The 14,528-nt window shown below is 18.5% G+C and overlaps 5 protein-coding genes across 5 annotated transcripts in view; 2 read left to right on the top strand and 3 right to left on the bottom strand. All coding sequences in view use genetic code 6, as the record gives it.

Annotated features, from left to right (window-relative positions):
• Positions 1-153: 153 nt before the first annotated feature.
• TTHERM_001525432 (cyclic nucleotide-binding domain protein) lies at positions 154-5,896 on the top strand (the record flags this gene model as incomplete). The annotated part of the gene is made up of 12 exons (XM_012800512.1): positions 154-224; positions 475-564; positions 814-903; positions 1,154-1,243; positions 2,177-2,263; positions 2,514-2,603; positions 3,574-3,663; positions 3,928-4,017; positions 4,707-4,796; positions 5,059-5,148; positions 5,422-5,511; positions 5,782-5,896. 12 exons carry the CDS (start codon positions 154-156, stop codon positions 5,894-5,896), a joined length of 1,083 nt encoding a protein of 360 aa, XP_012655966.1.
• An 830-nt stretch (positions 5,897-6,726) lies between these two features.
• On the bottom strand, positions 6,727-8,531 carry TTHERM_001525431 (DNA topoisomerase, putative; the record flags this gene model as incomplete). Its single annotated transcript, XM_012800511.1, has 6 exons — positions 6,727-6,820; positions 6,998-7,087; positions 7,363-7,452; positions 7,765-7,854; positions 8,382-8,431; positions 8,493-8,531. The coding sequence occupies 6 exons, from the start codon at positions 8,529-8,531 to the stop codon at positions 6,727-6,729; spliced, it is 453 nt and encodes a 150-aa protein (XP_012655965.1).
• A 441-nt stretch (positions 8,532-8,972) lies between these two features.
• On the top strand, positions 8,973-12,219 carry TTHERM_01525430 (kinase domain protein; the record flags this gene model as incomplete). Its single annotated transcript, XM_001025829.2, has 12 exons — positions 8,973-9,333; positions 9,380-9,550; positions 9,626-9,660; positions 9,751-9,789; positions 9,843-10,192; positions 10,409-10,495; positions 10,688-10,777; positions 10,976-11,065; positions 11,234-11,323; positions 11,603-11,692; positions 11,904-11,993; positions 12,083-12,219. The coding sequence occupies 12 exons, from the start codon at positions 8,973-8,975 to the stop codon at positions 12,165-12,167; spliced, it is 1,578 nt and encodes a 525-aa protein (XP_001025829.2). The 3' UTR covers positions 12,168-12,219.
• An 803-nt stretch (positions 12,220-13,022) lies between these two features.
• TTHERM_001525429 (hypothetical protein) lies at positions 13,023-13,544 on the bottom strand (the record flags this gene model as incomplete). Its single annotated transcript, XM_012800510.1, has 1 exon — positions 13,023-13,544. The coding sequence occupies one exon, from the start codon at positions 13,542-13,544 to the stop codon at positions 13,023-13,025; it is 522 nt and encodes a 173-aa protein (XP_012655964.1).
• Positions 13,545-14,398: 854 nt separating this feature from the next.
• TTHERM_001525428 (hypothetical protein) overlaps positions 14,399-14,528 on the bottom strand; it is a gene marked incomplete at both ends in the record, with an annotated part of 273 nt that continues 143 nt past the window's right edge. Inside the window, one exon of the mRNA XM_012800509.1 lies at positions 14,399-14,528. This exon is cut by the window's right edge and continues 143 nt beyond it. Coding sequence (XP_012655963.1) covers positions 14,399-14,528 — 130 coding nt within the window.

Below are 14,528 nucleotides of genomic sequence, written 5' to 3'. Positions count from 1 at the left end.
TTGTTATTAAGCTCATCATTTATTTTATTCATTTGCTTTTATTATTAATTAATTTTATTATTTCATATTTTTTCTTCATTTTTTCCTTCTAATTAACTATTAAATGATATATTTTTTCTTCAATATTTAAAAAGGTCTAATTAAATTGGTGCAATGGGTGCATCAGGCTTAGGTTCAGCTTTAGCAAAATGCATTAATCTCTCAAATTTGACACTTAACCTTTGGTAAAAACAGTTTATTTGTTTTGGATTGTGATATTTTTAATTATAAAAACTAATTAAAAACAATAAAGCTCTTTTTTCTTTTTCTTTTTATCGTGCTTGCTGTTTTGTTTTTTCTTTGTTAATTAAGCTCATCATTTATTTTATTCATTTGCTTTTATTATTAATTAATTTTATTATTTCATATTTTTTCTTCATTTTTTCCTTCTAATTAACTATTTAATGATATATTTTTTCTTCAATATTTAAAAAGGTCTAATTAAATTGGTGCAATGGGTGCATTAGGCTTAGGTTCAGCTTTAGAAAAATGCATTAATCTCTCAAATTTGACACTTAACCTTTAGTAAAAACAGTTTATTTGTTTTGGATTGTGATATTTTTAATTATAAAAACTAATTAAAAACAATAAAGCTCTTTTTTCTTTTTCTTTTTATCGTGCTTACTGTTTTGTTTTTTCTTTTTTAATTAAGCTCATCATTTATTTTATTCATTTGCTTTTATTATTAATTAATTTTATTATTTCATATTTTTCTTCATTTTTTCCTTCTAATTAACTATTTAATGATATATTTTTTCTTAAATATTTAAAAAGTCAAAATAAAATTGGTGATGAAGGTGCATCAGGCTTAGGTTCAGCTTTAGCAAAATGCATTAATCTCTCAAATTTGACACTTAACCTTGGGTAAAAACAGTTTATTTGTTTTGGATTGTGATATTTTTAATTATAAAAACTAATTAAAAACAATAAAGCTCTTTTTTCTTTTTCTTTTTATCGTGCTTGCTGTTTTGTTTTTTCTTTGTTAATTAAGCTCATCATTTATTTTATTCATTTGCTTTTATTATTAATTAATTTTATTATTTCATATTTTTTCTTCATTTTTTCCTTCTAATTAACTATTTAATGATATATTTTTTCTTCAATATTTAAAAAGTGGAAATTAAATTGGTGCAATGGGTGCATCAGGCTTAGGTTCAGCTTTAGCAAAATGCATTAATCTCTCAAATTTGACACTTAACCTTAGGTAAAAACAGTTTATTTGTTTTGGATTGTGATATTTTTAATTATAAAAACTAATTAAAAACAATAAAGCTCTTTTTTCTTTTTCTTTTTATCGTGCTTGCTGTTTTGTTTTTTCTTTGTTAATTAAGCTCATCATTTATTTTATTCATTTGCTTTTATTATTAATTAATTTTATTATTTCATATTTTTTCTTCATTTTTTCCTTCTAATTAACTATTTAATGATATATTTTTTCTTCAATATTTAAAAAGTCGAATTAAATTGGTGCAATGGGTGCATCAGGCTTAGGTTCAGCTTTAGCAAAATGCATTAATCTCTCAAATTTGACACTTTACCTTGGGTAAAAACAGTTTATTTGTTTTGGATTGTGATATTTTTAATTATAAAAACTAATTAAAAACAATAAAGCTCTTTTTTCTTTTTCTTTTTATCGTGCTTGCTGTTTTGTTTTTTCTTTGTTAATTAAGCTCATCATTTATTTTATTCATTTGCTTTTATTATTAATTAATTTTATTATTTCATATTTTTTCTTCATTTTTTCCTTCTAATTAACTATTTAATGATATATTTTTTCTTAAATATTTAAAAAGTTACAAATAAAATTGGTGATGAAGGTGCATCAGGCTTAGGTTCAGCTTTAGCAAAATGCATTAATCTCTCAAATTTGACACTTAACCTTCTGTAAAAACACTTTATTTGTTTTGGATTGTGATATTTTTAATTATAAAAACTAATTAAAAACAATAAAGCTCTTTTTTCTTTTTCTTTTTATCGTGCTTGCTGTTTTGTTTTTTCTTTGTTAATTAAGCTCATCATTTATTTTATTCATTTGCTTTTATTATTAATTAATTTTATTATTTCATATTTTTTCTTCATTTTTTCCTTCTAATTAACTATTTAATGATATATTTTTTCTTCAATATTTAAAAAGTAGAAATTAAATTGGTGATGAAGGTGCATCAGGCTTAGGTTCAGCTTTAGCAAAATGCATTAATCTCTCAAATTTGACACTTTACCTTGAGTAAAAACAGTTTATTTGTTTTGGATTGTGATATTTTTAATTATAAAAACTAATTAAAAACAATAAAGCTCTTTTTTCTTTTTCTTTTTATCGTGCTTGCTGTTTTGTTTTTTCTTTGTTAATTAAGCTCATCATTTATTTTATTCATTTGCTTTTATTATTAATTAATTTTATTATTTCATATTTTTTCTTCATTTTTTCCTTCTAATTAACTATTTAATGATATATTTTTTCTTCAATATTTAAAAAGTAGAAATTAAATTGGTGATGAAGGTGCATCAGGCTTAGGTTCAGCTTTAGCAAAATGCATTAATCTCTCAAATTTGACACTTGACCTTGAGTAAAAACAGTTTATTTGTTTTGAATTGTGATATTTTAAACTATAAAAATGAATATAAAAAAAATTTCTTTGAATTTATTTGATTTATTTTTTTATCTTTTTTATTGCACTAATATTATTTTATTTATGAATTTAAAGAATAATTTATAATTTAAAAGTTTATTCTATTTTGATATTTATTTAAAATTTACACAGATTTATTTTAAAATTTTTAGCTCAAATAAAATTTCATAAAAATTCAAAGTAAAAGGCAAGTGTCTTAAATCATAAAGATTAGTTGTCTTTAATTTAAATTTCTAATGATAAACAGCTGGTGAAAAAAGGATGAATCAATATAAAATGTTTGAATAATATGATATATTTTATTATTTAATATTTTTAAAAAGTGTTTTTAACCTAAAATATAAATAGATTTATAGTTGTTATTATTGATTTTAAATTTATAAATATCATTCATATTTTTGTAAGTAAATAAATTATTTATTAAAAATAAAAAAATTTAAAAATTAAATTTACTTAAATAAATTAAATCCTCTTAAGCAAACCCTCCCAATTCTCCAAAAACGATAAAATAAATATTTTTTATTTTGTTGAGTGTGTATTGGGGGGGGGGGGGGGTATTTTGTTGAGATTGATCTGGGATAATTGAGATAAAATATATTTATTTTTAAATAGTAAAATTAGTACGATTTCCCATATCTATATCTGTGACAAAATATCCCGGATGTTAGGTTCTCTGATTTATAATTAAAAAATCTAATTTAAAACAATAAAAATCTTTTAATTTATTTGATTTATTTTATTGTGCTTGCTTATTTTTTCTTTTTTCTTTATTAATATAACTCTTTATAATATTTTTATTTTTTGCTTTTATTATAAATTAATATTATTATTTTATATTTTTTCTTCATTTTTTCCTTCTAATGAATTAACTAATTAATTATATATTTCTTCTTGAATATTTAAAAAGCAAAAATCGAATAGGTGATAAAGGTGCATCAGGCTTGGGTTCTGCTTTAGCAAATTGCATTAATCTCTCAAAGTTAACACTTGGCCTTTTGTAAAAAGAGTTTTATTTTTTTTGGATTGTGAGATTTATAATTAAAAAACTAATTTAAAACAATAAAGATCTTTTTATTTATTTGATTTATTTTTTCTTTTCTTTTTATTATGCTTGCTTACTTTTTCTTCTTTCTTTGTTAATTTAACAAATTATTATATTTTTATTTTTGTTTTATTATTAATTAATCTTATTATTTTATATTTTTTCTTCATTTTTTCCCTTCTAATTAATCAACTAATTTTTTCTTTAATATTTAAAAAGTTTGAATCAAATTGGTGATGAAGATGCATCAGGCTTAGGTTCTGCTTTAGCAAATTGCACTAATATCTCAATTTTGAAACTTTTCCTTTCGTAAAAAGAGTTTATTTGTTTTGGATTGTGATATTTACAATTAAAAAAACTAATTTAAAACAATAAAAATCTTTTTATTTATTTTATTTATTGTGCTTATTTTCATTTTCTTCTTTCTTTGTTAATAAAATCATTATTATATTTATTTAAGAAATCTTATTATTTCATATTTTTTGTTCATTTTTTCCTTCTAAAGAATTAACTAATTAATTAAATATTTCTTCATATATTTAAAAAGTGAAAATCAAATTGGTGATAGAAGAATAGAAATACTCGCACATATAAATGCACTCAGAATACATCTTAATTTTAATTTTTATAATGTTTATAATTATATATTATTATTAAATATATGTTGATATGGAATAAAGGAATAGCGGAATAAAGGAATAGCAGAATAAAATTGACACTTGACCTTTCGTAATAAGAGTTTATTTGTTTTGGATTGTGAGATTTATAATTAAAAAAACTAATTTAAAACAAAATAAATCTTTTAATTTATTTGATTTATTTTCTTTGTTTTTATTGTGCTTGTTTACTTTTTCTTCTTTCTTTGTTAATTTAACTCATTATTATATTTTTATTCTTTGTTTTATTATTAATTAATATTATTTTTTCATATTTTTTCTTCATTTTTTCCTTCTAATGAATTAAATAATTAATTATATATTTCTTAATATATTTAAAAGTTAAATTCAAATTAGTGATTAAGGTGCATCAGGCTTAGGTTCTGCTTTAGCAAATTGCATTAATCTCTCAAATTTGACACTTGAGCTTTCGTAAAAAGAATTTATTTGTTTTGGATTGTGATATTTATAATTAAAAAAACTAATTTAAAACAATAAAGATCTTTTTATTTATTTTATTTAATTTATTTTGCTTGCTTACTTTTTCTTCTTTCTTTAATAATTTAACTCATTATATTATTTTAAATTTTTGCATTTATTATTAATTAATCTTATTATTTCATATTATTTCTTCATTTTTTCTTCTAAAGAATTAACTAATTAATTTTATATTTTTTCTTAAATATATAAAAAGGAAAAATCAAATTGGTGATAAAGCTGCATCAGGCTTATGTGCTGCTTTTGCAAATTGCATTAAACTCTAAAATTTGGAACTTAGCCTTAGGTAAAAAAGTTTATTTGTTTTGGATTGTGATATTAATAATTAAAAGAACTAATTTAAAACAATAAAGATCTTTTAATTTATTTGATTTATTTTTTTTAATTTTTACTGTGCTTGCTTACTATTTCTTGTTTCTTTGCTAATTTAACTCATTATTTTATTTTTAATTTTTTTATTTATTATTTATTGATCTTATTATTTCATATTATTTCTTCATTTTTTCTTTCTAATAAATTAACTAATTAATTTTTTATTTCTTCTTCAATATTTAAAAAGTAACAATCAAATTGGTGATGAAGGTGCATCAGGCTTAGGTTCTGCTTTAGCAAATTGCACTAAACTCTCAAATTTGATACTTGACCTTTGGTAATAAGAGTTTATTTTTTTTGGATTTTAATATTAATAATTAAAAAAACTAATTTAAAACAATTAAGATCTTTTAATTTATTTGATTTTTTTTTTCTTTTTATTGTGCTTGCTTACTTTTTCTTCTTTCTTTGTTAATTTAACTCATTATTTAATTTTAATTTTTGCTTTTATTAATAATTAATCTTATTATTTCATATTTTTTCTTCATTTTTTCCTTCTAATGAAATTACTAATAAATTATATATTTCTTATTGAATATTTAAAAAGTAAAAATCAAATTGGTGCAATGGGTGCATCAGGCTTAGGTTCTGCTTTATCAAAGTGCACTAATCTCTCAAATTTGACACTTTACCTTTAGTAAAAAGAGTTTATTTGTTTTTGATTGTGATATTTATAATTAAAAAAACAAATTAAAAAAAATAATGATCTTTTAATTTATTTTTCTTGATCTTTTTTATTCTACTAATGTTTTTTTATTTGTTAATCTATAAATGAAATAACAATAATTTTTTATAAAAGTTCTAACCAAATGAATGAATCATAAAAGCTCAGAGTAATTAGTAAATATCTTAAATCAAAAAGATTAGTTATCTTTAGAATAAACTGATATGATAATAAATAATTGGAAAAAAAATGAGGATTAAATATTAAATATTTGAATAATATAAAATATAGAATAATGTTTTTTAACCTAAAATATATATATATAGATAGATAAATAGATTTTATTATAGTTATTTATATTAAAAAAATACCATATTTTTGTAAATTAATATTGCTAATTGCAGATTTTTTTTTGTAATAGAGAGATAAATAGTAATAGGTTACACCAATAACTATTTATCTTTCTAATATAATATTATTTATAAATATTTATATATTTTGTATGTAGTTTTTTATAATTTAAATAAATTTTAAGATTTTACTTTTTATAAAAATTTTACTTTTAAATAAATTAAATAATAAATAGAAATTTATTTAGGGTTTGCAATTTTTAACCCCTCTAATTCCTTAATTATTTAGAGCATTCATTATATTTAAGATTAAAAGCTTTTATTTTTTTGTTTTTTAAGGGATTATTTTAGAGATATTCATATATTTAAGTAAATTTAATTTGTAAATTTTCATTTATTTAATAAGCAATTTATGAACTTACCAAAATAAATATAATATACATATATACATACATATAAAAATAAATCAATTTTATCATCAATAGAAACATATTTCAAAGGTAACTAATCTTTTTGATTTAAGACACTTGCTTTTTACTTTCAATTATTACGATTAATGGATTTAGTTTTCACTTTTAAATATCAAATTAAAATAAATACTAAAAAAAATAAAATAAAATAAAAAAATTATATAATTAAAAATATTTTTAAAATGAATAAATAAAAAAGATTGGTTGAATAAAAAATAAAAATAAATTTTATTTTATAAATAAAAATATCGCAATCAAAAACAAATAAACAGTTTTTACCCAAGATAAAGTTCCAATTTTGAGAGATTAGTACAGTTTGCTAAAGTAAAACCTAAGACTAATGCACCTTAATCCCCAATTTCATTCCCACTTTTTAATTAATATTGAAGAAAAAATGTGTAGTTAATTAGTTATTTATTTAGAAGGAACAAATACAGAAATAATAAGAAATGAATTGATAAATAATAAAAGTAAATGTTGAAAATAAAAAAATAAGTTAATTAAGAAAGCATAATTACTATGACAATAAAAAAGAAAAATAAAAATAAATTAAATAAAAAGCTATAAACAAATGAGTTATATTGTTTTAAATTCATTTTTATTATGCAAAATATCACAATCAAAAACAAATAAATTATTTTTACCGAAAATCAAGTGTCAAATTTGAGAGGTTAGTGCAATTTGCTAAAGAAAAACCTAAGGCTGATGCACCTTAATCACCAATTTAATTTACCCTTTTTAAATATTGAAGAAAAAATATTTAATGAATTAGTTATTTAGGATAATTTGGAGGAGAAAATCAAGAAAAATAATGAAATAATAAGAAATTAATTAATAAATAATAAAAGTAAATGTTGAAAATAAAAAAATGAGTTTAATTAAGAAACATAGAAGAAGAAAAAAAACAAGTAAAATAAAATAATAAAAAAAAAGAAATTAAATAAAAAGCTAATAAACAAATTAAAAGAGTTATATTTTTTAAATTTATTTTTATTTTTATAGCTAAAAATATTACAAACTAAAACAAATAAATTGTTTGTTTTTACACAAGACAAAGTGTTAAGTTTGAGAGATTAGTACAATTTTCTAAAGCAGAACCTAAGACTAATACACCTTAATCACTAATTTCATTCTCACTTTTTAAATATTGAAAAAAAATATATATTTAATTAATTAGTTATTTAGAAGGAAAAATGAAGAAAAAGTTGAAAAAATAATAAGTAATAAATTAATAAATAAATAATAAAAGCAAATGTAGAAAATAAAAAATGAGTTAAATTAAGAATATAGAAGAAGAAAAAACACAAGTACAATAAAAGATAAGGAAAATAAATTAAATAAATAAAAAGCTAATAAACAAATTAAAATAATCATATTGTTTTAAATTCATTTTTATAACCAAAATATCGCAATCCAAAAGAAGCAAACTTTTTATCAACTAAATGTTTTAGAAGGAAAAAATAAGTAAAAATATTAAATAATAAAAAATTAATAATTAATAAAAAATATAAAAGTGAAAATTAAGTTAAAATAACTAAAAATAAAATAAATGAAAATAGGGATAATCTTTATTAGAAAAATAGTATTTATTTTAAATAAACTAAAAGTTTAATATTTCAAAAATTTAATAATAATAATTATTATTATTATTAATGACATATACCTCAGATCAATATGGAGAACTTAATGAGATTAAAGAGAAGAATTTTAAAACTTTTTATATTAGTAAAAATAAATTTAAAGAATATTGATATAAAAATAAATAAATAATTACTTCTTCTAATTAGTGGTAATATTTAATCTATTATTTCATTTTTTTTTTTCAAAAATATTGAATAGCAATTTATTTATGAAAATTTAATTAATAATAAATGGATAAAAAGAACAAATAAATTATATGAATTTATAAATTTACTTTTATTTTGTAAGAGAAATCACAAAAAAGTTAGTGTAACACTCATTATTAAATCTTAATATTTATATTTAAAATATGTACTGAAAAATATAGTTGGTATTAGAGATTGGAAATAAAGGATAATTAGTATGTGGACTCACTAGAATAAAATAATTTTTTAATGTATTTATGTTAATTTAAAAAATTAAACACAATTTAGTAAATAAAATAAATAAATTTTTATATTAAACATCATATAATCATATGTATATATTAGATATTACCTATAGTTAGATATCTGAATTCCATTTAAGTAATATTTTGATAATTGAAACCATATAGAAAAATAGATATAAAGTAATGGGTTAATAACTATTTAGTAACTAAGCAAAAAATTAAGATAAAAATTTAATAAAAAAATAAGAGTAAGATAGCATTAAAGAATTACTTAACTAATACAATTATGAATACATAGCATTATAAGGTATTAAATAATCCTCTTAGGTGATTATAGCATTTTCTTAAAAATTGTAATGTAATGTTGCAATTGAGATATTTAAAATACTCAACACATAAAAAAATGGAATCAACTTGTAAGAATTAAACTAATAAATTACATCTAATTAACAATTTAGAAATGAAAAATATGCCATGTGTATAATTGAACTCATTTATGATAGAAAATAAGGATTATTAGGGATTGTTACTGAGCTTTTTGATAGTAATTTTTATCATAATAATTTATTTTAATCTAATAAATATAAAAGGTGATTTAATTACAATTTTAGACTTAAATGTTCTTAACATAGATTAAATCATAGCAATGACCTATTAGCTAATAAAAGGTATACTTTTAATCTCAGAAAATGTGATTAAAAGTTCTTATATTTCATCTGATAGCATAGTTTTTAGTAAATCTAAAAATTGCTTCTTAATTGGTATTATATTAACTAATTAATTAATTCTACCACTATCTAAAAATTAATTTGTTTTATAAATAAATAAACAAATAGTTGATCATGAAGCAAAAGTAAATCTTATTACTTAAGTAAATAATTTTATTTTTTATTTATTTATTGTAATCTCAATAACTTTCTTCTAAATAAGATAATTAATTTTAAGTAATTATATTAATTAGCCTGTAAAGGTTGAGAGCAAAGAAACAGATTCGGTATAAGTAATAACTTTAATGTAGATTTGAAATAAGTTAAAATTAGTTATTTTTATTAGAATAGTGTTTTTTCAATAGGACTACTTGTTACTGAAACTCTAATATAAAGGAGACTTACATCTATTGAGCAAATGTATTTGAAACACTAAAATATATTTGAAGTATTACCTTCTTTAAAAAATTCAAAGCACTTTGAATTTATAAGCAAAATACTTTATTAAATGTTATAATCTGCAAGAAACAAGATGTTTCATTTATAAGCTCTACTCTAAATAATAGATGAGTTTGATATTGATGAGAATTCCCTAAAATCGATGAAATTAAAAAATAAAAATGCAAAGCTTATAATAAATACGATTAGCGACATTATCAAAGCAACAAATTATTATGATGAATTAGAATTAAATCTGTAATAATTTAATTGAAATTAACCAACAATCTATTTTATGAAATATGAAAACCTAAAAGTTTTTGCTAAAATTATTTATTCCATCAAAATATTATTTAATATACCCAATAAGTATGATTTAATTAATCACCCTATCTATATATATATTATATCAACATAAACTTTTTTTTAATTATTTTCATTGTTAATTTTAATTTTAATATCTAATTTTAATAGACATAGTTTTAAAACAGAATAAGCAACAAGTATTGCATAGAATTTAGAAAAATGCTAAAATGTTACTACTTTTGATATAAATTTAGGGTAATTTAAATTTATTTAATTAGATTTTTATATTTAGATAAAATTAATAAAATAAATTATTAAATAATTAATTAACTAATTTTTTAAAAATGATTAAATATCTATTTGTTCACTCAATTTATTCTTTTAATTATAATTACATAGCTAATTTCTAATTTTGGTAACAAATAAACTTTTAATTAATTGTATTAGATGGATTTATATTACCATAGAAGGAGCTACAGATATTCTAAAAATATTACAAAAATGTTAAAAAATTATTTCTTTGGGTCTCAATTTAAGGTAGCAATCAAATAAAATTAATTTTATATTATTTGAAAAATGACAATGAATTTATTGATAAGCTAACAAAGATAATAAAATTTGTTGAAATAAATAGTTAATGCTACTAAAAATTAAATTAATTTAAACTTTATAAATTATTTCTTTACTTATTTCTTTACTTATACTTTTAAAGCAAATTAATTATTAAAATAATAGAGGTAATAGGCTAGGAGCAGAAGGGGTAAAAATTATTGGTGAAGGCTTATAAATGTGTCAAAATCTAAGCTCTTTAAATATATCATTAAAGTAATTTTTTAATATTGATCGAAGTTATCATAAAATATTTTTTGAATTTATAAATTAAGAAAGAAATATTTTATTTTATTTAAAGTTTATTTTCATAATAATCTCTAACTTTTTAAAAACTAAAATATTTTAATAATATTTGGCATATAATTTTAAAATTATTCACAGTAGTAATAATCTTGATGCAGAAGGAGCAAAATAACTTGGAGTATCGTTAGAAAAATGTCTAAATATAACTTATTTGAATATTGACTTAAGGTAGATTTTAGTTAAATTTTTATCAAATTAGATTTTCACCAAATAGTAAATTACCAATAAAATACTATAATTCTTCCTTTTTAATTACTTGATATGAATCATAATATCACCTTGGGAGAAAATTAGAAAATTTTAATTTTTGTGATTTTTTGATAGGGTCTTTTTGGCATTAATTATTGAGGAATCTACATTATATAAAATTTATTTTTATATTAAATAAAAGAGCTTATCAATTCATTTATTATTGTCATGTATTTAAATAGTTATATTATTTAATAGCAATAACAAACTTGGTGTTGAAGGTGCATAATATATTGGCTTTAGCTTAAAAAAGTGTCAAAATATTAAGTATTTAAATCTAAATCTTAAGTAAATTTATAAATTTTACTCAATATTTTTAAAAGTGGTAATTAGAAAAATAAATAAATTAGCAAAGATTTAATTAAATTAAATTAATTTTTTAGAAATGATTAATGATTTATTTTTTTGTTTACTTATTTATTTATTATTGAACTTTTTTTATTTTATTTTATAATTTTCAAAATCTTTAAAATTCTATTATCATTTATTTATTTCATAGATGGAATTTTATAGAAGTAGAAGGAGCATAAAGTATTGAAATGAGCTTATAAAATTGTCAAAATATTACTTTTTTATATTTAACTTTTGGGTAAATTTTAAATATAATAAAAGCAACTTATTTAAATATTTACATTTTAGCTAAAAGTTAAAAATATTCATAATAATTTTTTTTAATAGCTTAGATAAATAGAGATCAAATGTCTTGGAATAAAGTTTGAGAAAAAAGATAATTCATTGCGTGCAGCTAATTATTTATTGTTGAATCAAGCAATAAAAAACTCTAATAAATTTAATAAGATTTATTTTTCTTTCACACCAAAAAATCTTTTGAAAATAATATGAAGATAAATAAATAAATAAAATAGAAATAAATAATAAATTTTATCTTTTAAAATAACTAAATAAATTATGTATGAAATATATTTTTTTAATATTTTAAAATTGACAATAAGACTTAATTATAATAAACAAGTGGCGAAAAAATGATGAATAATTAATAGATACTTGAATAATAGAATATAATATTTTTTAGCCTAAAATATAGATATATTTTAATATTGTTTTTTTTACTTTTATAAATACCATATTTTTATAAATTAATATCATATTAAGGAATTTATTTTTTATTTATCCACTAGATTAATTAGATATTAGGATTTAAAACATTTAGGACAAATCAAATTTTATGTTTATTTTATGGTTTTTCGTACTACCAAGGAGCGATTATTTTTACTAAGATTTTGAAATCCAGGTGCGTTTTGATAAAATTATTCACTACAGAAATTGACACAAAATCCTGTATGTATTTTGTGTACCCCACTTCAGAAAATACACATTTTAATTGGTAATATTAACAATTAAAAATGAATGTTACACTAACTTTTTTATGATATCTTTCTAAAAGCAAATTTAGTAATTCATATAATTAATTTTTCTTTATATCCACTTATAATTACCTACTTAATTAAATTTTTATTAATTGAAATTAAATATTTTTGAAAAAAAATAAATGATATAATAGATTAAAAAATACTACGAATTAAAAGAAGTAATTATTTACTTTTTTATGAAAAAGCTTTAAATTTATTTTTTTTAATATAAAAAGTTTTTAGATTCTTCATTTTAATCTCATTAGGTTCTCCACTTTGAAATGAAGTAAATTTAATTTATAAATATTAATATTATTCTTATTTTATTTATATTTAACTTTCAGTTTATTTAAAATATTTTTTAATATGTATTTAATTTTTAATTTATTTATAAAATTATTTTCTTATATAAAAACAAACTCATCAATATTTATATATTTTTATTAATACAAATATTTTTTTAGCGATTTTAACTTAATTTTCATTTCAATTTTTAATTATTTCTTATTGATATTTTATTATTTGATATTTTTTCTTGGTTTTTTGTTATAAACCCTTATATTTGATAAAAAGAGTCTATTTTTTTTGGATTGTGATAATTATAATTAAAAAAACTAATTTAAAACAATAAAGATCATTTAATTTATTTTTTTCTTTTTATTGAGCTTTGCTTACTGTTTCTTCTTTCTTTGTAAATTTAACTCATTTTTTTATTTTTAATGTTTGGTTTTATTATTAATTAATCTTATTATTTCATATTTTTTCTTCATTTTTTCCTTCTAATGAATTAAATGATTAATTATAAATTTTTTCTTCAATATTTAAAAAGAAGGTGTGAAATTTATAATAAAGGTGCATCAGGCTTAGGTTCGGCTTTAGCAAATTGCACTAATCTCTCAAATTTGGAACTTGACCTTTCGTAAAAAGAGTTTATTTGTTTTGGATTGTGATAATTATAATTAAAAAAACTAATTTAAAACAATAAACATCTTTTAATTTATTTTATTTATTTTCTTTTTCTTTTAATTGAGTTTGCTTACTTTTTCTTCTTTCTTTGTTAATTTAACTCATTATTTTATTTTTAATTTTTGTTTTTATTATTATTTAATCTTATTATTTCATATTTTTTCTTCATTTTTTCCTTCTAATGAATTAACTAATTAATTATATATTTCTTCTTCAATATTTAAAAAGTGAAAATATAATTGGTGATGAAGGTGCATCAGGCTTAGGTTCTGCTTTACCAAATTGCACTAATCTCTCAAATTTGACACTTAACCTTTGGTAAAATAGTTTATTTGTTTTGGATTGTGATATTTATAATTAAAAAAACTAAATTAAAACAATAAATATCTTTTAATTTATTTGATTTATTTTGTTTTTCTTTTTATTGAGTTTGCTTACTTTTTCTTCTTTCTTTTTAATTTAAATAATTATAATATTTTTAATTTTTACTTTTATTATTAATTAATCTTATTATTTCATATTTTTTCTTCATTTTTTCCTTCTAATAAATTAACTAATTAATGATATATTTCTTCTTCAATATTTAAAAAGTTAAAATATAATTGGTGATGAAGGTGCATCAGGCTTAGGTTCTGCTTTACCAAATTGCACTAATCTCTCAAATTTGACACTTAACCTTGGGTAAAATAGTTTATTTGTTTTGGATTATGATATTTATAATTGAAAAAACTAATTTAAAACAATAGATATTTTAATTTATTTGATTTATAAATTTTTTTTTCTTTTTA

This window comes from Tetrahymena thermophila, assembly GCF_000189635.1.
Source record: "Tetrahymena thermophila SB210 genomic scaffold scf_8254129, whole genome shotgun sequence".
Taxonomy (NCBI): Eukaryota; Ciliophora; class Oligohymenophorea; order Hymenostomatida; family Tetrahymenidae; genus Tetrahymena; species Tetrahymena thermophila.
This window is presented reverse-complemented; position numbering and strand designations above follow the sequence as displayed.